This window comes from Polyodon spathula, chromosome 6, assembly GCF_017654505.1.
Source record: "Polyodon spathula isolate WHYD16114869_AA chromosome 6, ASM1765450v1, whole genome shotgun sequence".
NCBI lineage: Eukaryota > Metazoa > Chordata > Actinopteri > Acipenseriformes > Polyodontidae > Polyodon > Polyodon spathula.
Window position 1 is genome coordinate 76,801,645 of NC_054539.1, and position 25,000 is coordinate 76,826,644.

The following is a 25,000-nucleotide window of genomic DNA, read 5'->3' on the forward strand; positions in this document are numbered from 1 at the left end:
AGCTCCTCATATAAATGTTTGCTCTGCTAAATTTGCATGCACATTCAGCAATTTTACAGTGCTAGCTCTGCACCCAGTCTTGGCTTTCATACCTGTCCTTGTTTAGGTATATTATTGGCTGGGTCTTACTGTTTCTGCTGGTGCTGATGGTAATTGGCAATCTTCTATAATGTTTTTTTTTCTTCTCCTGTGCTTGCTTTTATAATACATTTCTCCTTTGTTGCTGTTTCCAGGAAACCTACAACTGCATTAGAATGTGCCCACGCTGCTGTATTGACCCATTAAAATAATATCTCAACACTGCCCCTGGTAACAAAAACTTGCAAACATTTTATTTTTGCTGTCTGGCATTCTAACCCAAGGTCCCATCATGTTTCTGTCTTCAGGGTACACTAGCACTGGAATTAGTAACAACACTCTGGCAGTCTGGAATGCATAGAGTATTGCATTAACCTACCCAGGATGCACTGTACAACACAGTACTCAGCTATTTGACCCCCCCCTGGATACTCATGTAGATATGGAGGTGGGCTGCTAACCTCGCTTGGCTGGCAGCTGAACTGAGAAGTGAAGGTCTTTATGTATAAACGTTTTTATATTGCATTATTGGAAAGTGTGTAAGGAATGGGGCTGGTCTGTGTTATTGCTTGCTTACAGTAAAAATTACATCCCTAAAGTAGACAAATCTAAATGTAAAACTAAATTGCCAAAATGGTTTACTAGATCAATTTAAAAAAATATTCAGCGAAAAAAAGGTACTTTATAGAGCATTAAAAAAGGACCAAAAAGAAAGTACGCAGAAAAAGTACACAGAACTGCAAACGCAAGTCAAAAAGGAAGTTAGAAAGGCCAAGAGAGAAATAGAAATGAACATTGCTAAGGGAGCTAAAACCAATTCCAAAATGTTTTTCCAATATTACAACAGCAAGAGAACATTCAAAGAGGAGATTAAATGTTTAAGAGATACAAATGGCAAAATCGTGGATGAAGAAAAAAAATTGCAAATATATTAAATGATCTCACAAGTTTTTACAAAGGAAGATACTGACAACATGCCCCACATGTCATCCAGTTCCTATCCAGTTTTAAATAACTTTAGCATAACTGAGGCAGAAGTGTTAAAGGGACTAGGAGCTCTTAAAATAAACAAATCCCCTGGGCTGGATGAGATCATCCCAGTAGTACTCAAAGAAATGAAAGAAGTAATTTATAAACCGCTAACCAAGATCATGCAGCAGTCTCTTGACACAGGGGTGGTACCGACAGACTGGAAAATTGCAAACGTAATACCGATCCACAAAAAGGGAAACAAACTTACTACAGACCAGTAAGCCTGACTTCTATTATATGCAAACTTATGGAAACTATAATAAGATCCAAAATGGAAAATTACCTATGTGGTAACAGGGTCCTGGGAGACAGTCAACATGGTTTTAGGAAAGGGAGATCGTGTCTAACTAACTTGCTTGATTTTTTTGAGGATGCAACATCGATAATGGATAATTGCAAAGCATATGACATGGTTTATTTAGATTTCCAGAAAGCTTTTGACAAAATCCCACACAAAAGATTAATTCTCAAACTGAATGCAGTTGGGATTCAAGGAAACACATGTACATGGATTAGGGAGTGGTTAACATGTAGAAAACAGAAAGTACTGATTAGAAGAAAAACCTCAGAATGGAGTGTGGTAACCAGCGGTGTACCACAGGGATCAGTATTAGGTCGTCTGCTATTCCTAATCTACATTAATGATTTAGATTCTGGTATAGTAAGCAAACTTGTGAAATTTGCAGACGACACAAAAGTAGAAGGAGTGGCAACTACGTGGCGACCTAATTCAAGCATTCAAAATTCTATTGAATTCTATTGAGGTATTGACAGTGTCGACCCAAGGGACTTTTTCAGCCTGAAAAAACAAACAAGGACCAGGGGTCACAAATGGAGATTAGACAAAGGGGCATTCAGAACAGAAAATAGGAGGCACTTTTTTACACAGAGAATTGTGAGGTTCTGGAATCAACTCCCCAGTAATATTGTTGAAGCTGACACCCTGGGATCCTTCAAGAAGCTGCTTGATGAGATTCTGGGATCAATAAACTACTAACAACCAAACGAGCAAGATGGGCCGAATGGCCTCCTCTCGTTTGTAAACTTTCTTATGTTCTTATATACTTTTCAATTTTTCTGCAGTCTTTTCATCAAAAATTGTACAAACCATATCCAAAGCTGCTGGAAAAATTTGTTTTTTGGCAACTGTATGGGCCATTTCCACTAGTATTTCCACATACTATCCAGTATGAGAACCCAATACAACTGCACAATACTTGTGTTACTTTGCACATACTTGTACAGAGATACAGCATAATTTAGCATAATTTTTATTTTTTCTGTGCATAATTCCCTGGAGTGTATAGAACGCATGCAGTTATATTCAGAAAGCATATTAGAATTCATGCAGTTCTATTCAGAAGGTATATTATAATGCATGACCCAACACGCTTTTAAATACAACAATATTCCTGCTTATCTCGCTCCCTGTTATAAAGGCGTGATTGCCAATGCCTTTTAATCTATGTATTTTAATTTACCTCTTCTTCATTTTATCAGTGCCCCCTCCTCCTAAATTGGGATTAAAACCTTTTATCACTTCACTTTTTTTTTTTGTTGTTTTACGTTAATTCAGGATATGCAAATATTTCAAGTACAGAGGTACAGATAGACTTCTGCTCCGTGGTGTCAGTGCTGTGGGCCATGTCATCATGTTGCAAATCTAAACTGCGAACTAAACTTTTTTGTTTGGCTATGATTTTTACTATTTATAAAAATGATTATTTTGCTACACAGTATTTTTTTCACTTTTTTAAAGTGCTCACCATGAATAATCCTGAGCTGATGGCAGCCTAGGCAGACTAACCTGAGACCAAATTGAGGACTAATATGTGACATGACCTAGCAGACCGACCCGACAGCAAAATGAGGACTAACATTAGCATTAACCAGAGGATGAGAAAAACCAGAGAACAAGAAAAACCAGAGGATGAGAAAAACCAGAGAACGAGAAAAACCAGAGGATAAGAAAAACCAGAGGATAAGAAAAACCAGAGGATGAGAAAAACCAGATGAGAAAAACCAGAGGATGAGAAAAACCAGAGAACAAGAAAAACCAGAGGATGAGAAAAACCAGAGAACAAGAAAAACCAGAGGATGAGAAAAACCAGAGAACAAGAAAAACCAGAGGATGAGAAAAACCAGAGGATGAAAAAAACCAGAGGATAGAAAAACCAGAGAATGAGAAAAACCAGAGAATGAGAAAAACCAGAGGATGAGAAAAACCAGATGAGAAAACCAGAGGATGAGAAAAAATAGAGAACAAGAAAAACCAGAGGATGAGAAAAACCAGAGAACAAGAAAAACCAGAGGATGAGAAAAACCAGAGATGAGAAAAACCAGAGAAAAACCAGAGAACAAGAAAAACCAGAGGATGAGAAAAACCAGAGGATGAGAAAAACCAGAGAACAAGAAAAACCAGAGGATGAGAAAAACCAGAGGATGAGAAAAACCAGATGAGAAAAACCAGAGAACAAGAAAAAACAGAGGATGAGAAAAACCAGATGAGAAAGACCAGAGGATGAGAAAAACCAGAGGATGAAAAAAACCAGAGGATAGAAAAACCAGAGGATAGAAAAACCAGAGAACGAGAAAAACCAGAGGATAAGAAAAACCAGAGGATGAGAAAAACCAGAGGATGAGAAAAACCAGAGGATAAGAAAAACCAGAGGATAAGAAAAACCAGAGGATAAGAAAAACCAGAGGATAAGAAAAACCAGAGGATGAGAAAAACCAGAGAACAAGAAAAACCAGAGGATGAGAAAAACCAGAGGATGAAAAAAACCAGAGGATAGAAAAACCAGAGAATGAGAAAAACCAGAGAATGAGAAAAACCAGAGGATGAGAAAAACCAGATGAGAAAACCAGAGGATGAGAAAAAATAGAGAACAAGAAAAACCAGAGGATGAGAAAAACCAGAGAACAAGAAAAACCAGAGGATGAGAAAAACCAGACGAGAAAAACCAGAGAACAAGAAAAACCAGAGAACAAGAAAAACCAGAGGATGAGAAAAACCAGATGAGAAAAACCAGAGAACAAGAAAAACCAGAGGATGAGAAAAACCAGAGGATGAGAAAAACCAGAGGATGAGAAAAACCAGAGAACAAGAAAAACCAGAGGATGAGAAAAACCAGAGGATGAGAAAAACCAGAGGATGAGAAAAACCAGAGGATGAGAAAAACCAGAGGATAGAAAAACCAGAGGATAGAAAAACCAGAGGATAGAAAAACCAGAAAAACCAGAGGATGAGAAAAACCAGAGGATGAGAAAAACCAGAGGATGAGAAAAACCAGAGGATGAGAAAAACCAGAGGATGAGAAAAACCAGAGGATGAGAAAGACCAGAGGATAAGAAAAACCAGAGGATGAAAAAAACCAGAGGATAGAAAAACCAGAGAATGAGAAAAAGCAGAGGATGAGAAAAACCAGATGAGAAAAACCAGAGGATGAGAAAAACCAGAGGATGAGAAAAACCAGATGAGAAAAACCAGAGGATGAGAAAAAACAGAGAACAAGAAAAACCAGAGGATGAGAAAGACCAGAGGATAAGAAAAACCAGAGGATGAAAAAAACCAGAGGATAGAAAAACCAGAGAATGAGAAAAAGCAGAGGATGAGAAAAACCAGAGGATGAGAAAAACCAGAGGATGAGAAAAACCAGAGGATGAGAAAAACCAGAGGATGAGAAAAACCAGAGAACAAGAAAAACCAGAGGATGAGAAAAACCAGATGAGAAAAACCAGAGGATGAGAAAAACCAGAACAAGAAAAACCAGAGGATGAGAAAAACCAGAGAACAAGAAAAACCAGAGGATGAGAAAAACCAGAGAACAAGAAAAACCAGAGAACAAGAAAACCAGAGGATGAGAAAAACCGGATGAGAAAAACCAGAGAAAAAGAAAAACCAGAGGATGAGAAAAACCAGACAAGAAAACAGAGGACAAGAGAAACCAGATGAGAAAAACCAGAGGACGAGAAAAACCAGAGAACAAGAAAAACCAGAGGATGAGAAAAACCAGAGAACAAGAAAAACCAGAGAACAAGAAAAACCAGAGGATGAGAAAAACCAGAGAACAAGAAAAACCAGAGGATGAGAAAAACCAGAGAACAAGAAAAAACAGAGGATGAGAAAAACCAAAGAACAAGAAAAACCAGAGAACAAGAAAAACCAGAGGATGAGAAAAACAAGAGAACAAGAAAACCAGAGGATGAGAAAAACCAGATGAGAAAAACCAGAGAAAAAGAAAAACCAGAGGATGAGAAAAAACAGACAAGAAAACAGAGGACAAGAAAAACCAGACGAGAAAAACCAGAGGCGAAGAAAAAACAGAGAACAAGAAAAACCAGAGGATGAGAAAAACCAGATGAGAAAAACCAGAGGACAAGAAAAAACAGAGGATGAGAAAAACCAGATGAGAAAACAGAAGACAAGAAAAACCAGACGAGAAAAACCAGAGGACGAGAAAAACCAGAGAAAAAGAAAAAATAGAGGATGAGAAAAACCAGAGGACGAGAAAAAACAGACAAGAAAAACCAGAGGACAAGAAAAATCAGAGGACAAAAAAACCAGAGGATGAGAAAAACCAGAGAACAAGAAAAACCAGAGGATGAGAAAAACCAGATGAGAAAAACCAGAGGATGAGAAAAACCAGAGGACCTGTGAAGAAAATTAAATGAGGTCAAACTAAGGTTTTAAAGAAAATATGTTTATATATATATATATATATACTATATATATATATATATATATATATATATATATATAATATATAAATACTTACCAACATTGTCACCCATATAATTTTGCTGTTGATCATTTTTCCTGCCACAATTTTGCTTCAGGTAATAGGACCCATCTGCACAGTGGACACCACGTGGAGTCCTGTTACCTACAGCACAGGAAGTCAGTCGTGAAACTGTGGCAGATGAAATGGGCTGCACTGCAATCAAAGTAATAATAAAGAGTGGAAAACAGAATAGATAGCAAAACCAACTGTGGTTCTATTCTAATGAGGGGTACGAAAAACTAATTGTGAATCCTTGGTTATCACCCCTTCAAAATCACATGTGAACAGCCAGTGGGAACATACAGTAGCTGACAGTGTGGCTGCATTAGCAGCTGTGGATACTGCTAGTATAACATTATCTTCCTTCCAGGTGAAAGTCATGCTGCGAATCTGCCCAGCCCCAGCAGGAGTCACCTCAGAGTCCAGTTCCTTCTTGAAAGTCGACCCCCGTAAAAAGCAGATCACCCTGTTTGACCCAGCCACCAACACCCCTCAGAATACTACGCAGAAGCGGGGCAGCCAGGTGCCACCGAAGATGTTCGCCTTTGATGCTGTCTTCCCACATGATGCCTCGCAGGTTAGTGAAAGGGGTGCACATGTCACATTATTACTCTATGATGCTTCGCAGGTTAATGAAAGGGGTGCACATGTCACATTATTACTCTATGATGTCTCACAGGTTAGTGAAAGGGGTGCACATGTCACATTATTACTCTATGATGTTTCACAGGTTAATGAAAGGGGTGCACATGTCACATTATTACTCTATGATGCCTCGCAGGTTAGTGAAAGGGGTGCACATGTCACATTATTACTCTATGATGTCTCACAGGTTAGTGAAAGGGGTGCACATGCCACATTATTACTCTATGATGCCTCGCAGGTTAGTGAAAGGGGTGCACATGCCACATTATTACTCTATGATGTCTCGCAGGTTAATGAAAGGGGTGCACATGTCACATTATTACTCTATGATGTCTTGTGGGTTAGTGAAAGGGGTGCACATGTCACATTATTACGCTAAAGAAAGAATTGGTCACGACTTCCTGTATCATATACCATGTATTAATCTACTGTATGTGTTTTAGTGAATGCATGTATTTGTCTTCATACCTGTCTACCTTTCTGTCTGTCTGTCTGTCTAGTTAACATCCTAGTGGTCTGTCTGTCTGTGTGTCTGTCCAGCTAACAGCAAATCCAACTTAAGGTAGGACAGGCATGCATCATTTCTGACTGTTTCCCCTTGCACATTGCATAGTTCACGACTATCGAACAAAATACATACAGTATGAAGTATAGTATCAAGCTTGAGCAAATACACATACTAAAATCTTTGAATGTTACAGTATCTATACTGGATGTTAAAATAATGTAACCCTTAAATCCTGTGTCTGATGTAGAGAGAGAGGGGTTCCTAAAGGAGTTTAATAAACACAATCCTGTGACTTAGCGAGGGGGGGGTTCCTGAAGGAGTTTAATAAACACAATCCTGTGACGTAGCGAGGGAGGGGTTTCTGAAGGAGTTTAATAAACACAATCCTGTGACGTAGCGAGGGAGGGGTTCCTGAAGGAGTTTAATAAACACAATCCTGTGACGTAGCGAGGGAGGGGTTCCTGAAGGAGTTTAATAAACACAATCCTGTGACGTAGCGAGGGAGGGGTTCCTGAAGGAGTTTAATAAACACAATCCTGTGACGTAACGAGGGAGGGGTTCCTAAAGGAGTTTAATAAACACAATCCTGTGGCGTAGCGAGGGAGGGGTTCCTAAAGGAGTTTAATAAACACAATCCTGTGACGTAGCGAGGGAGGGGTTCCTGAAGGAGTTTAATAAACACAATCCTGTGACGTAGCGAGGGAGGGGTTCCTGAAGGAGTTTAATAAACACAATCCTGTGACGTAGCGAGGGAGGGGTTCCTGAAGGAGTTTAATAAACACAATCCTGTGACGTAGCGAGGGAGGGGTTCCTGAAGGAGTTTAATAAACACAATCCTGTGACGTAGCGAGGGAGGGGTTCCTGAAGGAGTTTAATAAACACAATCCTGTGACGTAGCGAGGGAGGGGTTCCTGAAGGAGTTTAATAAACACAATCCTGTGACGTAGCGAGGGAGGCGTTCCTGAAGGAGTTTAATAAACACGATCCTGTGACGTAGCGAGGGAGGGGTTCCTGAAGGAGTTTAATAAACACGATCCTGTGGCGTAGCGAGGGAGGGGTTCCTGAAGGAGTTTAATAAACACGATCCTGTGACGTAGCAAGGGAGGGGTTCCTGAAGGAGTTTAATAAACACAATCCTGTGACGTAGCGAGGGAGGGGTTCCTGAAGGAGTTTAATAAACACGATCCTGTGGCGTAGCGAGGGAGGGGTTCCTGAAGGAGTTTAATAAACACAATCCTGTGGCGTAGCGAGGGGGGAGTTCCTGAAGGAGTTTAATAAACACAATCCTGTGTTTGTGGCAGTGAGGGAGGGGTTCCTGAAGGAGTTTAATAAATATAATCCTGTGTTTGTGGCAGCGAGGGAGGGGTTCCTGAAGGAGTTTAATATACACATTTTAATGAGGACACCCAGCCTTCCCAAAGGCTCCCATGGAGACCAATCCATTTCCCAGGATAACTGCAGCACAGAGCCTGTGGTTTCCTGCACCCCCTGCTGGTAAGAGGCTCCCGCGGTTCTGTTGTCTGTTCCCATTCATCACAGTAACCTCTCCTGTGTCTCCGGACAGGCTGAAGTGAGCGCCGGCACGGTGGCAGAGGTCATCCAGTCCGTGGTGGACGGGGCGGACGGCTGTGTGTTCTGCTTCGGACACACCAAGCTCGGTCAGTGCAGCCTTTCACTGAACACACTGGTCAGCCTGGCCTCTCCACAGACTTGAAAACGGGGCCTGTTATACACAGCTCCTTTTATTCTAGTCTGTTATTATTGCTGTGTTTTTGTTTTGTTTTTTTAAATGTGATTGAAAATGTATTTACTTTTATTTGAAATAGTCTTTTTATTATCTTTATGCTATTTTAATGTTTTATTATGCTGTGTGTGTGCATTATTTTCTGTAAAGCACCTTGGGGTCTATGAAGTAAGGTGCTATATAAATGAAATAAATAAATATATTTTAATTAGTCATGTTACTAGTTAGGTGGAGGAAGGCTTTTTCTGAAAATGTAATGTCAAGAAGTACAATATGTACATATAGATATATAATAGATGAGCTTCAATGAGTTATAGGAAAATATTTCCATCTGGGGTTTACACGTCTACACGTCGAGTATAAACTGTCACAGAAACCCGAGATGGAATTTATTTCCTTTAACTCACTGAAGCCTATCTGTTATTTTTTATAATACAGGGATATTGGGATCTGTAATAAAAGACAATAAACAAGTGTTAAGGTTCAAATTGCAAGTGAATTTAATGAATAATAATAACGTACATTAACTCAGCATTAAAGAATCTTAAATATCATTTTCTTTTTGATAATTCAGGAACAGTGAATTAAACTGGATAGATAATGAATGATTTTTTAAGGAAAATGTGTTTCAATGGGGTATGCTTTTTTTTTTTTTTTTTAATTATTAGTTGCTGTCAGAGAGATTTGTGACACTCGCTTGGTTGCTGCTCCTGTTAGTGAAGGATGATTGTAAATATTTACAGAGACAGATTTGTTAAAAGTGCCTAAATAAACACGAATTGTGTTTGTTGGTGTAGAGTGATTGAAAACGAGACGTTTTGTTGAACGTAGTGGGGGTGCACAAGAGTCACATATTGGCCAAAGGTCAAGTATAATCTCTAGAGCAGGGCTATTCAACCATGGTCCTGGGGGGCTGCTGTCCCTCCTGGTTTTTGTTCTAACTGTACACTAAAATGATTAATTGGTCCAATTAAGCTTCTAATAAGCACTTCATTTGTCCAATTAAGTAATTTAGGGTACAGTTGGAACAAAAACCATGAGGTACTGTGGCCCTCCAGGACCAGGGTTGAATAGCCCTGCTCTAGATGAATACCATTTTGACGGCACTGCTGCAGTATTACACCTTTTTATTTTTAATGGCTCAGAATGCAAATATAGCCTTCATCCATGTATATATATATATATATATATATATATATATATATATATATATATATATATATATATATATATATATATATATATACACACACACACACAGTATAATGTCTGGCTTGTTTTAGGAAACTATCAACTCATGTAATAAAAGGGGATGAACCTATCCCAAAAGTATTGTTTCACTATATTCTGTACATGTGCACATGCGATGTCCTCTGTGCACCACTGCTGCTACTTTTTCTTATATTCACTAGTTGCTCACAAAAAATCTCTCAGCTACAGTAAATAAAACATGCTATTTTTATCCAATTCACGTAACTGCCCTACAAAAACTGGGCAGCAGACATAAGCAAACTGTAGGTAATGCAAACTTCAGACAGAATGAACACGCAGCTTAAATAGCCATTACTGGACCAGGCTTTTGTAACTGTTAAACATAAACTATGATTAATGAAAATGCTAAACCACTAAAGCTGAATGTACAAAGAATATCAATAGAGTGCAAGTATATTATATTACCCAATAGCCGTAATGAATGTTTGAACAAAACGCAAGGCAGTAATTCAGTCCTGGGGTTCATCCACATTGCCTCATCCGAACCCCTCACTTGAATTACTACCTTGTTTGTGGTGCTCAGCCAGCCACTGTATTGTTTTTGTAATGGTTTCAGTAGTAACAAAGGCCCTCTCTCCCACCGCTGCTCAGTGTGTGTGAGTGAGCATGGAGCGCAGCAGGCATGCCCAGGGGTGAACAGTGATGTCATACTTCAGAGTAATCCAGGGACAAGGAGGGTGCTGCATCAGCATGCAGTCTATACAACGACTGTCCTGCAATGGGAGACTGGGAAGATGAATCGGACAATTTCTATAGGGTCTCTATTTGTTAGATCTTTAACCCATAGTAACCCTTACAAATTATCTTAATTAATAAAACTGCCTACATACAGAAAGCAAGTTCCAGAAAAGAAATGACTTTATTACATATATGAATAAACAATGTGTGTGTGTGTGTCTATATATATATATATATATATATATATATATATATATATATATATATATATATATATATATATAAAACGCCACATACTGCACCAAGAGTGTCATATAATCTGGCTTCATTCATTCATTCCTCAGTAAAGAGTACGGTGCAGCTTCCCATTGCACTTCATTCTCAGTCAGTGCCACCAAATAAAGCAGCAATTCAGTGCACTGTAAATCTGTATTAGAAAACAACACTCCGCTGCGACAGGGATGTAGACTTAAAGTGCTTCCATTTCTCTGCCTGACAGGAAAGTCATATACCATGATGGGAAAAGATGACTCCATGCAGACCCTTGGAATCATCCCCTGCTCCATATCCTGGCTGTTCAGGCTGATAAACGAGAGGAAGGAGAAGACTGGTGCACGCTTTTCAGTCCGAGCCTCTGCTGTCGAGGTCTGGGGGAAAGACGAAAAGCTCAAGGACCTGCTTTCAGAGGTGGCTACAGGCAGTCTCCAGGACGGCCAGTCTCCAGGAGTCTATCTCTGTGAAGACCCCATCTGTGGCATGCAGGTAGGCATGGATACATGTCGGATGTTTTTTAGCAAGCAAGGCAGCTTGATGCTGTGGTGTTATACAAGTTTAACACACACACATGCACACATCTACAATCAGCCACGTTGAGTGAAGGATACATTCAGTATGGAATGGAATCTAATTATTGAGCATGCATTCATTATTTTAAACTCATTAAACTTAATTACCTCATGATTTTGTAAACATGAAATTAAATGTTATTGTAATTAACTAAAGCGTTCCAAGAGTCAGCATCATTAAACAATGTAAACATTTTAACAAGCGTGATGCGCTTAATTTGTTATACTGTGTACAAGCATTGCATTTTCATACATTATGATAATGGGTGATGTTAACAATGTAAAGCCTGTAATCCGATTAGATACTGTAGTGTTCTCTGAACCCTTTACCTGCTGGAGTGTCCTGCACATCTTCTAGTCTTCGATTGCCTGCTGCCCTTATTGTTTAAACGTGATTATTGAAGAGTCAACACATTTACTCTCTCTGAAAAGCATATGGATGCCAGCTGGCATTCTAGGAACCTGTAGCACTGGCGCCCATGGGCACTCCTGGATCTAAAGGGTTAAATACAGTGTATAGCAGTACAGCTTCATCCAGGACCATGGAACAGCTGAGAGCTTTGTCTTAATTAGAGGAGTGTGCTCCCCAAAACATCTCTACCAACAGAGCAGACCTATGGAATTGAAATCGAGCCAAGAGTGAATGTGCTTTTTCACATGCTGAAGTCCCTATAGTGCAAGTGGTTAGCTTTTTTCCTTTCTGTGCCCGTAATACTTAATTATTTTGACCTACTATATTTAAAGCTAGAAAGATAATTCATGAGGAGAATTGAATTGATCTGTTTAAGCCCTCTTTTTGCTGTAGCCAGTTTAATATGCTGGCTTCGTAGCTACTCATTAAAATAACCTTTGTTGTGGACTGCATATTTTATTGTAAGTAACAAGCTCACGAGCACAAATAATACAGATGGGTATTAGAGAGGAATGCATTCTTTTTGCTGAGTGGATGAATCCTGAGCAATAATTCTAGGCTTCTGAAAAGCAATGTTAATCTTGTGTAAAATTTAGTGGAGAGATTTTCAGTCAATCCGCTTCCCTGCCTTAGTGACAGTCTATCACATACCCACTTTATATTAAACTTAGTGACACTTTTCAGTGACCACAACTACAGAGGTACTGGAACTGCTTCGCCCTGAGCTTATACCTTACAGCAACGGTGTCCAATCCCGGTCCTGGAGGGCCATTCCACTCCAGGTTTAACAGGTAAAATTAGATAATGAACTGCTTCAGGGACTGAATGGAGGGTTAATTGGCTCAGTTAAATTATTTAGAACAGGATTGGAACAAAGATCAGGACTGGAAGGGCCAGCTTAGTTCATCCCTACCTTATACATTTCACGCAAATAAAATGCACCAGTAGAGCAGTGCTTCAATGATACATGGCCCCAAGGTGCCTGAAGTTGTTCCAGATGCCTTCAGCACAGTCTATTCTTTCCAAACAGCTTCAGAACCAGAGTGAGCTCCGAGCCCCCACTGCGGAGAAGGCAGCTTTCTTCCTCGACGCCGCCATTGCCTCCCGCCGCAGCAGCAAGCCAGACTGCGACGAAGAGGAGCAGCGCAACTCACACATGCTCTTCACCCTGCACGTTTACCAGTACCGCATGGACAAGAGCGGCAAGGGAGGCAGTAAGTCAGCCTGCCATACCGGGGGCTCTATTCTGAGAGGAGAATTACCAAGCCGTCCTTGTGGGAGTTGATATCCTGTAGGGGCAGCCACAGCCCTGTATGACCTATTGATGTAGGGTTTTTGGGTTGTGATTTCAAAGATAATGTCTAGCAAATGCAGATGGAAAAAGAAAAAGGAAAAGATCTGATTCAGACTGTTTCTAAACCTTCATAAATATACAACAGGAATTTGGTTCCAGTGGTAATACTAGTGTAATACATATTATGATATTCTGTTGAGCCCACATTGATAAACACTGATAAATACAAATTGATAAGTACACACAGATACATGCTGATAAGTATTCACTGATAAGTACATGCTGATAAGTATACATTGATAAGTACACACTGATAAGTATACATTGATAAGTACACACTGATAAGTACTCACTGATAAGTACTCACTGATAAGTATACATCGATAAGTACACACTGATAAGTACTCACTGATAAGTGCACACTGATAAGTACACGCTGATAAGTACTCACTGATAAGTATACATCTATAAATACACGCTGATAAGTACACACTGATAAGTATACATTGATAAGTACACGCTGATAAGTACTCACTGATAAGTACACACTGATACACAGTGATAAGTACACAATGATAAGTACACAATGATAAGTACACAGTGATAAGTACACATTGATAAGTACACGCTGATAAGCAGACATAGATAAGTATACATCAATAAGTACACGCTGATAAGTACTCACTGATAAGTATGCATCTATAAGTACACGCTGATAAGTACACACTGATAAGTATACATTGATAAGTATACATTGATAAGTACACGCTGATAAGTACTCACTGATAAGTACACACTGATACACAGTGATAAGTACACAATGATAAGTATACACTGATAAGTACTCACTGATAAGTGCACACTGATAAGTACACGCTGATAAGTACTCACTGATAAGTACTCACTGATAAGTATACATCTATAAATACACGCTGATAAGTACACACTGATAAGTATACATTGATAAGTATACATTGATAAGTACACGCTGATAAGTACTCACTGATAAGTACACACTGATAAGTACACACTGATACACAGTGATAAGTACACAATGATAAGTACACAATGATAAGTACACATTGATAAGTACACGCTGATAAGCAGACATTGATAAGTACATATTGATAAGTACACATTGATACACACTGATTAGTAAACATTGGCACTGCTGGAGTGAGAGCAAGCTTGTATAAGTTAATGACTTTAAGCACCCAATGAAGGTTATTATAGGGCGAGAGAAGCAGGACACAAAGAGCCATTGGCGCTGTTTATGTCAGTAACGATCACAGTAAGATGTTCTGGTTCAGTTTAAGTGCGGGTATCACATTAGGAAACAATGGCAGGGCGTTCTGTGAATCAGGCTGAGTAATAGGGAACTCCGTCCTGACTCAAGTTACTGAACCCAGGTCAAGGAATTCCACATGAGTTGCTCATGACATGTGTGCATCAGTGTACCTGGACGTTTGGGTGATCCTCACACGTGCACCAGCCTGCAACAAACATGCTAATGCAAATGCTGATATGTGAAGTTCATCTGCATACAGTAGCTTGACCGGGATTCACAGCATGAGCTCCTCTTAAATGTGGATGGAGAGAGGCCTTGAGCACTGTGAGGTATGAACCATGAAGGAAGACTTACCCCTTCTACCCCTCCCTCTCTCTCTTTTATCTCCCTCCGCGGTAGTGTCTGGGGGGCGCAGCCGCCTGCACCTCATCGACCTGGGCAGCTGTGTGAAGGTGCTGGGCAAGAGCCGGGACAGTGGGGCTGGACTGTGCCTCTCACTGTCAGCACTGGGGAACGTGATCCTCGCCCTCGTCAATGGCAGCAAGCACATCCCATACAAGTAAGGGCTCCATGTGGCATTGTTCGCTCATGGACACATTCTGTATGTTTGAGTAAAAAGAAATCGCACCAACAGGATACCTTAAAGCAAAGATAAAGATTTCGATAAACAAACCTTATTGATGAGGTATGCATGAATGAACATGAACAAAAATTGGCATAACACCTATTTGGATCAAAGATCCCCTACCGGGCCGTAGGATGAGGCAGGAGACCCCCATAGAACTATACTTAGGATTTGGAAGTAGGAGATGGAGGCAGGTGGGGGGGGGGGGTTGCGAAAGAACAAATGCCAAAGGAAAGGGGAGTTAACAGGTTATTTATACGCGGTAATTATTCAATTTGGATTCATTAGATGATATGATTCAATTGGATGAAGTGATAATTGTGAGGGAGTTTGTCCAGCCTCCCAAACTAAAGTTGTAAACGAAATTAAATTAAGTTCAGATTACATAACTAACTCAGGTGCCATCAATATTAAGCTTTACTCTAACGGTTCCTGTATGGTATATTGGACTACCCCTCTCTCTAGTGTTAAACATAGGCACATTGCTATGGCTACATTCATTTCAGAATATTTTTAAAGAGTAGTTAAATCAACTCTCTGCCCGTTGGGCAAATGCAATGTTTTACTGTGTGGTTTTAATTTAAATATAACACATTTACATTGCAAAATACAACTAAACACTCTGGAGAGCTCTAATGTAATGCATGTTTCAGGCCAGTTATTGGAATTATATTGCTGCTGGGTGATAATATAAATGTGCACAATAAGGGTTTTGTATAAGCCACCGATCCTCGGTAAAATGGAATTACAATTAGTGCTACTGTCAGGAATTGTTGCCTAAGTGAAAATTGAATGAAATAATTTAAGCAAGTGTACTTTGTGTTTTTGCCAAAAATGTCTATTACATACTGGCACTGGCTGTAATTAAAATGACTGCACTTTATTTTAGTATTTAAATGTATGTATTGGCATACAGAATATTTTTTCAGTTCTATGATCTATAATGCATCAAGTAAAGGAAAAGCCTAAAACAACTTTTGAAACATATTCTAAATTATTAAGCATTCCATGAACTAAAAATCTGTGGGCTTAAAAGAACATTAATTAACGGGAATTTTTCCTGGCTGTCCAGTCATAGTGTGCAGGGATTACATGTCATTACTTTAAATCTAAATAACTCTGGGATAATTATGGATCTAAATGAGTCAGTAAGACAATGACTGGCTAAACTGCCTTAAAATAAATACATTTAAATGAAATGAGCATTATTACAATCATAATTATTACATATGCTCCCTTAAGGATAAGTGATAAATAAGATAGGTAAAGATTAAGACATCTAGAAGTTTCAATGGCTGGCACCAGCCTTTCAGCCTCACAAAAACACTCTAAAAATAGTTTTCCTTTTAAAATCTCTTCCGTTTTTAATCTCCAGCACCCAACCCTGTGTGTAATAATGTAAAAAAAATTTATATAATCTTCAGAGCAGTAATGGAGCAAGCCATGAACGTGGGTCTGGGTGCTGTTGCTCCTGCTCGGAAATGAACCAAACACATTCTATAACAACAGAATATCTGTTAATGCACTGTCTCTAACAATCTTTACTGTGTACTAACTATCTGTCCAGCAGGCCATGGGGATGCGGTGCCCATGCAGTGCAGGAAAAATAGGCTTCAGATGAAGCTCAAAATTCGGTACACAATTTGAACTTCAGAACATTTGATGGGATTGTAACAGCTAAATCAGTACAGTTGGAGGGTATGCATTATTAGATAGACCATGTCATATTATATGCTTGCTTTAATAAAGACATTAATCCACTCATTCCCAAGGATTAACAGACTTGTGGCTAGAATTTTAAACTCCTATTGACGTGTTAAAATATACAGGGAAGATACTGTGAAAAGAGGTTAAAAACAAACTAATGCGGGTTATTTAGTTCCATTTAATCAGCATTGTGTATTCAGCAGAGCTTTTTGGTGAATGTTTATAAAAAAGGCAGAAGAGCAATAATATAAATCCACACTGCCCAGCCCTGTCCTGTCTGTAATGCAACCCGCACTGCACAGCCCTGTCCTGTTTGTAATGCAACCCGCACACAGCCCTGTCCTGTCTGTAATGCAACCCGCACTGCCCAGCCCTGTCCTGTCTGTAATGCAATCCACACTGCACAGCCCTGTCCTGTCTGTAATGCAACCCGCACTGCACAGCCCTGTCCTGTCTGTAATGCAACCCGCACTGCCCAGCCCTGTCCTGTCTGTAATGCAACCCGCACTGCCCAGCCCTGTCCTGTCTGTAATGCAACCCACACTGCCCAGCCCTGTCCTGTCTGTAATGCAACCCGCACTGCACAGCCCTGTCCTGTCTGTAATGCAACCCACACTGCACAGCCCTGTCCTGTCTGTAATGCAACCCCCACACTGCCTGTCAATGCAACCTGTCCTGTCTGTAATGCAACCCACACTGCACAGCCCTGTCCTGTCTGTAATGCAACCCACACTGCACAGCCCTGTCCTGTCTGTAATGCAATCCACACTGCCCAGCCCTGTCCTGTCTGTAATGCAATCCACACTGCACAGCCCTGTCCTGTCTGTAATGCAATCCACACTGCACAGCCCTGTCCTGTCTGTAATGCAATCCACACTGCACAGCCCTGTCCTGTCTGTAATGCAATCCACACTGCACAGCCCTGTCCTGTCTGTAATGCAATCCACACTGCACAGCCCTGTCCTGTCTGTAATGCAATCCACACTGCACAGCCCTGTCCTGTCTGTAATGCAATCCACACTGCACAGCCCTGTCCTGTCTGTAATGCAATCCACACTGCACAGCCCTGTCCTGTCTGTAATGCAATCCACACTGCACAGCCCTGTCCTGTCTGTAATGCAATCCACACTGCACAGCCCTGTCCTGTCTGTAATGCAACCCACACTGCACAGCCCTGTCCTGTCTGTAATGCAATCCACACTGCACAGCCCTGTCCTGTCTGTAATGCAACCCACACTGCAATCCAGCCCTGTCCTGTCTGTAATGCAACCCACACTGCCCAGCCCTGTCCTGTCTGTAATGCAACCCACACTGCACAGCCCTGTCCTGTCTGTAATGCAACCCACACTGCACAGCCCTGTCCTGTGTAATGCAATCCACACTGCACAGCCCTGTCCTGTCTGTAATGCAACCCGCACTGCCCAGCCCTGTCCTGTCTGTAATGCAACCCACACTGCCCAGCCCTGTCCTGTCTGTAATGCAACCCACACTGCACAGCCCTGTCCTGTCTGTAATGCAATCCACACTGCACAGCCCTGTCCTGTCTGTAATGCAATCCACACTGCACAGCCCTGTCCTGTCTGTAATGCAATCCACACTGCCCAGCCTGTAATGCAACCCACACTGCACAGCCCTGTGCACAGCCCTGTCCTGTCTGTAATGCAATCCACACTGCACAGCCCTGTCCTGTCTGTAATGCAATCCACACTGCACAGCCCTGTCCTGTCTGTAATGCAACCCACACTGCCCAGCCCTGTCCTGTCTGTAATGCAACCCGCACTGCCCAGCCCTGCAAATGCCCCACACTGCCCAGCCCTGTCCTGTCTGTAATGCAACCCACACTGCACAGCCCTGTCCTGTCTGTAATGCAATCCACACTGCACAGCCCTGTCCTGTCTGTAATGCAATCCACACTGCACAGCCCTGTCCTGTCTGTAATGCAATCCACACTGCACAGCCCTGTCCTGTCTGTAATGCAACCCACACTGCACAGCCCTGTCCTGTCTGTAATGCAATCCACACTGCACAGCCCTGTCCTGTCTGTAATGCAATCCACACTGCACAGCCCTGTCCTGTCTGTAATGCAATCCACACTGCACAGCCCTGTCCTGTCTGTAATGCAACCCACACTGCACAGCCCTGTCCTGTCTGTAATGCAACCCACACTGCACAGCCCTGTCCTGTCTGTAATGCAATCCACACTGCACAGCCCTGTCCTGTCTGTAATGCAATCCACACTGCACAGCCCTGTCCTGTCTGTAATGCAATCCACACTGCACAGCCCTGTCCTGTCTGTAATGCAATCCACACTGCACAGCCCTGTCCTGTCTGTAATGCAATCCACACTGCACAGCCCTGTCCTGTCTGTAATGCAATCCACACTGCACAGCCCTGTCCTGTCTGTAATGCAATCCACACTGCACTGCCTGTCTGTAATGCAATCCACACTGCACAGCCCTGTCCTGTCTGTAATGCAATCCACACTGCACAGCCCTGTCCTGTCTGTAATGCAATCCACACTGCACAGCCCTGTCCTGTCTGTAATGCAATCCACACTGCACAGCCCTGTCCTGTCTGTAATGCAATCCACACTGCACAGCCCTGTCCTGTCTGTAATGCAATCCACACTGCACAGCCCTGTCCACACTGCACAGCCCTGTCCTGTCTGTAATGCAACCCACACTGCACAGCCCTGTCCTGTCTGTAATGCAACCCACACTGCACAGCCCTGTCCTGTCTGTAATGCAATCCACACTGCACAGCCCTGTCCTGTCTGTAATGCAATCCACACTGCACAGCCCTGTCCTGTCTGTAATGCAATCCACACTGCACAGCCCTGTCCTGTCTGTAATGCAACCCACACTGCACAGCCCTGTCCTGTCTGTAATGCAATCCACACTGCACAGCCCTGTCCTGTCTGTAATGCAATCCACACTGCACAGCCCTGTCCTGTCTGTAATGCAATCCACACTGCACAGCCCTGTCCTGTCTGTAATGCATCAGAAAAGGGTCAGCAATATGAGATGAAGGGATGCTGCTTCAGCAGTAATGTAAGCACATGTCTATTACATCCTTAGCAGATAATATATTATGAGGATTCATTTCGGACGAGTTGTGATAAGAAATAACCCCTGAATTAAAGGCACATACATTGGCATTTAATTTGTATGCAAAGTCATCTTTTATCATTTGCAGCAACAGCCTTTCTTCAAAAGCCTGTATTAAACTGCGAAAATGTCAGGCTGATATGGTGGGATATTACGTTAAACCAAATTTCAAGTTGCTAAGCAACAGTGTCAAGGACAAAACCCCATTATGTGTGTGTATCTGTGTGTCTATTGCCATTTTTTTAAAATATTCTAACTGTGTACAAAACACTGGTAGTTGATATCCCAAGTAATATAAGTAGCCTGTAGTTGTAAAAGCCAGGGTCATCTTAACTTTTAAAGGGTGAGCCAGGTTTAGTAGATTACACTTAACTGATCAGAGTCCTTCAAGGATAATGTATTTACGTTCTATCACAGGATCACTGTAAAGTTTATTATTATTATTATTATAAAAAATACTTTTCGCTCCCCAATCACAGCTGTATAAATTTTGCTGTTTCCATAGTAACATGATTCATTGTCGCTGCTTCCCTCAATAAAAGTTAACAACTCAAATACAGCCACGGTGGCTGGTTCCAGCATGCAGCACGCAGGAAGGTGCAAGAAAACAAACAGAAATTCCAGCAGGAAGGCAGTCAGCTGCCTTCCACAAACCCCAAAGAGCTTCAACAAATTTAAATGGGGTTTGAAACGTGGTTCTGTTTCTTTGTGGCAGGGACAGCAAGCTCACTATGCTGCTTCGTGAGTCTCTGGGAAACATGAACTGCCGCACTACCATGATTGCACACATCTCAGCAATCGCCAGCAACTTTGCAGAGACACTTTCCACGGTCCAGATTGCATCCCGAGTGCTGAGGATGAAGAAGAAGAAGACTAAGGTAAGTGTGCTGACAGGACTAAACCTTTTGTGAGATTCATATTGATAGTCCTGATGGGTATCCATTTCTCACTGTATTCAATACTGCATTGTTGTAGGATTGACAGGACAGACCACTCTGATAGACAGTCCTGCATCATTAAAACACAATCTGACTGCCAGGCCTTGGCACTTACACAACATTCTATTAAAAGCACTGTCATTCACTTTCATTACAAAAGGGATGAGATTCAAAAGGGCCTTTAACGATTCCCCTGCAATAGTAAATGTTTCTCTTTTGCTTTCTCTCCTCTGCTCAGTATACTTCCAGCTCTTCTGGTGGTGAGAGTTCCTGTGAGGAAGGGAGAATACGCCGGCCTACCCAGCTGAGGACATTCCACTCGAGGAACGTGGTCGACGCTGACCTCCCTCTCCTGCACCTGTCTAGCGATCCCGACTACTCGTCCAGCAGCGAGCAGTCCTGCGATACTGTCATCTACGTGGGCCCCAACGGCTCTGCCCTGTCAGACAAGGAACTGACCGACAACGAAGGGCCTCCGGATTCCGTGCCCATAATCCCCTCTCTGCAGAAAAACAAGTGTGAGCCAGAGAAGCAGCAGCCACAAGAAGAAAAGGCTGAGAATGCAGCCGGCAAGGACTGCCTGAAATGCAACACCTTTGCGGAACTGCAGGAGAGGCTAGAGTGCATTGATGGCAGTGAGGAGGTCAGCAAATTCCCCTTTGAAGAGGTTCCTGCACAATATACTGCAAACCTGTTGCCAAAGTATGAGCCAGTGCAAACCCAAGGGGCAGGGCCTCAGGTGGTATCAGAAGCTCACATAACTGAACAGCAGCAGATGAAAGAGTCTGTGGAGAATGGCAATGTTGCCCAAAGCAATGTCCAGAGCATGTCTGCCATCATCTGTCCCAATGGAAACCATTCTGATTTATCCTCAAGCAGGAGCATCACAGGAAGTTGCAGCATGCAGGCTAGCTCCCTACAGAGGGCTCAGAGTTCCACCCTGTACAGCAGCAAGGAATCTCTGACCACTAATAGCTCTGGAGAAACAAAACCAAGGCCAATGGGCTCTCCCAGACTAGGCATTGCCAGCCTAACCAAGACATCTGAGTACAAGCCTCCCTCTTCCCCATCTCAGAGATGTAAGGTGTACACACAGAAGGGAGTACTGCCTTGTCCAGCCCCACTGCCACCCCATAGTCTGGGCAAGGAAAATGGTAAATCCTCTACCGAGTCTTTGCTGGAGCCTGAAGTCAGGACTTCCCCTGTGGGTATGAGCCCCCAGGTCATAAAGAAGTGTGCTGCTCCCATAAGTGGAAGTTCTACTGAGACAACCTTCTCAGAAAATCAGCAGTCTCAGCCTGAGACCAAGAAGGAGGTCAACAGTACCACCACAGTAACAGTTCAGCAGCCCCTGGAGCTGAATGGGGAAGACGAGCTGGTGTTCACGTTGGTTGAAGAGCTGACAATCGGTATGCTGGAAAATGGACGCCCCACGAGCATAATCAGCTTTAACAGCGACTGCTCAGTCCAGGCCATGGCCTCTGGCTCACGGCCTGTCAGTATCATCAGTAGCATCAGTGAAGACCCTGAGAGCTACAACAGTGCTGCCACTTCCACCACTGCTACCATTTCTGATGTCAGCACCACACAGTTCCTGCCAGTGCCCAAAGGTGAAGGGGAAGCCTTGACCACAAATAGCAGCCGTTCCTCCATCAGCTCCTGGCTCAGTGAGAGGAGCACTGGCAGTGATGGAGAGCAGTCCTGTTATAGCTTTGTTGCCCAGCCATGGTATGGGCAAGGGGAGTCCCTAGCAGAACCTCATCTGACCGATTTCCCAGAAGAAATTCAGGACGAATGCCTTCTCTACCTGAACGGGGGAAAGAACTCAGTTGCTGACAACCTATTTGCTGTAGCAGAAAAGGCTGCTGTGAAGAGCTGTCCCAACAAGGCTTCTCCACTAAGAAACTGTCAATTATCAACTTTGGGCAAAACTACAGTCACCATCTCTAATGTTTCAAGCTTGGGTGTCTCAGATGGCTACATGCCCATCAAGACCAACGTCACTGTTCATCCCTGCATTGCAGTCAACACAAGGGTCCTGCAGGATCTCACTCAAGTCATCCCAGCCATTAACATCCCTCAAACTGTGGATAATAAGGTGGCAGTAGTTCCTATCTCCAATTACATCAAGTTTGATGATCCCTGGCTTAAAAGAGATGAGGACACAAATGCTATAGAAGTTATATGCAAGGCCAAACAAGAAAAAAGGTCCTCTGATCCAATAAAGGTGTGGAACTCGGCTGACCGATTCAGTTCCAGTAGTGGGGAGGCAGCCAACTCCCCTGTATATTCTGACAGCCTGAGGAGGGTGGTGGATGGGTGCGAGATGACCTTGTCCAGTTCTGGTAGCCAGAGTCCTATTTATTCCTATGAGGTCCTCAGGACAGGAAGCCTTCCCAGGGGATGGCACCGCTTGAACAGACAAGAGGATCCTGAAGATACCTCCCTTGGGTTCATGGGTGCTGAGTGTAGTGGTATAGGGGCTGCCTCCTCAACTCCTTGCAGCCCAAGGGCCACTCTGGAAAGGAGAGCAGCTTCAGCCAAGCATTGCATTCTTGCCAAGCCAAAAGGAATTCCACCTTTGCCTCCAGTTAGAAAATCCAGCCTGGACCAGAGGAACAGAGCAAGCCCTCTGCACAACACAAGCAGCAGCTGCAGTAGCAGCCAGAACCAAACACTCTCACTCATGGGCAGCCTTCCTGATGATCTGGGCAGCTGTGGGAAGCTGAAAGGGCCCAACATTGAAAGCAGCAGCAAGCTCTTCAGTGCCAAGCTGGAGCAACTTGCTAACCGGACCAACTCCCTGGGAAGGTCTCATACCGGGCACTACAACTGCCTGTCCTTGGAGAGGGCTGAAAGCCTGACTTCGGTTGGATCAAAGAGCATCTTTGGAAGGGACAGCACCATGCCCAGGGCTGGCCGGAGCTTGAGTCGTGCCTCCGTGTCCTCACCCACTGGTCCCAGTGGTGGCAGCGCCACCCCTCAGTCGCCCAAGGCAACCCAGTCCAAGATCTCAGCTGTCAGTAAGCTTCTCCTAGCCAGCCCCAAAGCCAGAATCATGTCAGCTTCCAGCACCAAAACACTGAGCCTTTCCACCAAATCCCTCCCTCAGTCTGTCAACAGAAGCTCCAGCCTACCACCCAATGGCAAAAATCAGATATCCTGGTCCACCCAGTCCCTGTGCAGGAACCGGGGCTCAGGACTGGTTTCCAAACTGCCACTGAGAGCTGTGAACGGACGGATCTCGGAGCTACTTCAGGGAAGTGGTGCATCTCGTGCCAGCCATGTTCGAGGAGCATCGGACTCCGAGGAGAGAGGAGGGCTTCCTGGAGACGAGAAGCCTGTTGTTCATACTCTGCCTTCCCCCTACAGCAAGATCACAGCCCCACGCAAGCCTCACCGCTGCAGCAGCGGCCATGGCAGTGACAACAGCAGTGTTCTAAGTGGGGAGCTCCCTCCAGCCATGGGTAAAACTGCCTTGTTCTACCACAGCGGGGGCAGCAGTGGCTATGAGAGCATGATTCGGGACAGTGAGGCAACAGGAAGTGCCTCGTCTGCCCAGGACTCCATGAGCGAGAACAGCAGCTCAGTTAGTGGCCGAAGAAGCCTCAAAAACCAGAAGAAAAGAAATAATACCGGTAAGTAGAATACCACATGTAAGAAGAAAAAAAAAACAACCCAGATCTGTCTTTGGTGGCTGGTTTGTGAAAGAGCCATTAGAGAAGCAACCCAGATCTGTTTATTACAGTAAATGGTGAAGAGGCCTAAAAAATAAAGGTACGCTGCTCAAGCAATAATTAAGGAAATCAGCAGGTATATATTTACCACAGTATGCTGAAATATGCCTGTATTGCATTTTTCTTTTATTGCTGCATTCAAGAATCCCCCCTTCCCTTCTGCTACTGCAGGTGCACATCAGGGATTGGCCAGGTTTGCGGGGTGAAGGAACAGCCCTCTTTCATCCTTCACTGTTGGCTCATGAGAGGGGAGCACAGTGCTGGGGGGATACACACATCAGCTGTGATGAAGCGAGAGGCTGTAAT

General features: G+C 43.0%; 1 protein-coding gene across 2 annotated transcripts in view; it reads left to right on the forward strand.

Moving 5' to 3' along the window:
• The window catches only part of LOC121317654 (kinesin-like protein KIF26B), a 164,925-nt gene that overhangs the window by 122,342 nt on the left and 17,583 nt on the right, over positions 1 to 25,000 (forward strand). For both annotated transcript variants that reach the window (XM_041253820.1, XM_041253821.1), the window contains 7 exons: positions 6,265 to 6,471; positions 8,612 to 8,705; positions 11,241 to 11,503; positions 13,029 to 13,212; positions 14,980 to 15,139; positions 20,735 to 20,897; positions 21,196 to 24,595. In XM_041253820.1, coding sequence (XP_041109754.1) covers positions 6,265 to 6,471; positions 8,612 to 8,705; positions 11,241 to 11,503; positions 13,029 to 13,212; positions 14,980 to 15,139; positions 20,735 to 20,897; positions 21,196 to 24,595 — 4,471 coding nt within the window. The remainder of the gene's footprint in view (positions 1 to 6,264; positions 6,472 to 8,611; positions 8,706 to 11,240; positions 11,504 to 13,028; positions 13,213 to 14,979; positions 15,140 to 20,734; positions 20,898 to 21,195; positions 24,596 to 25,000) is intronic.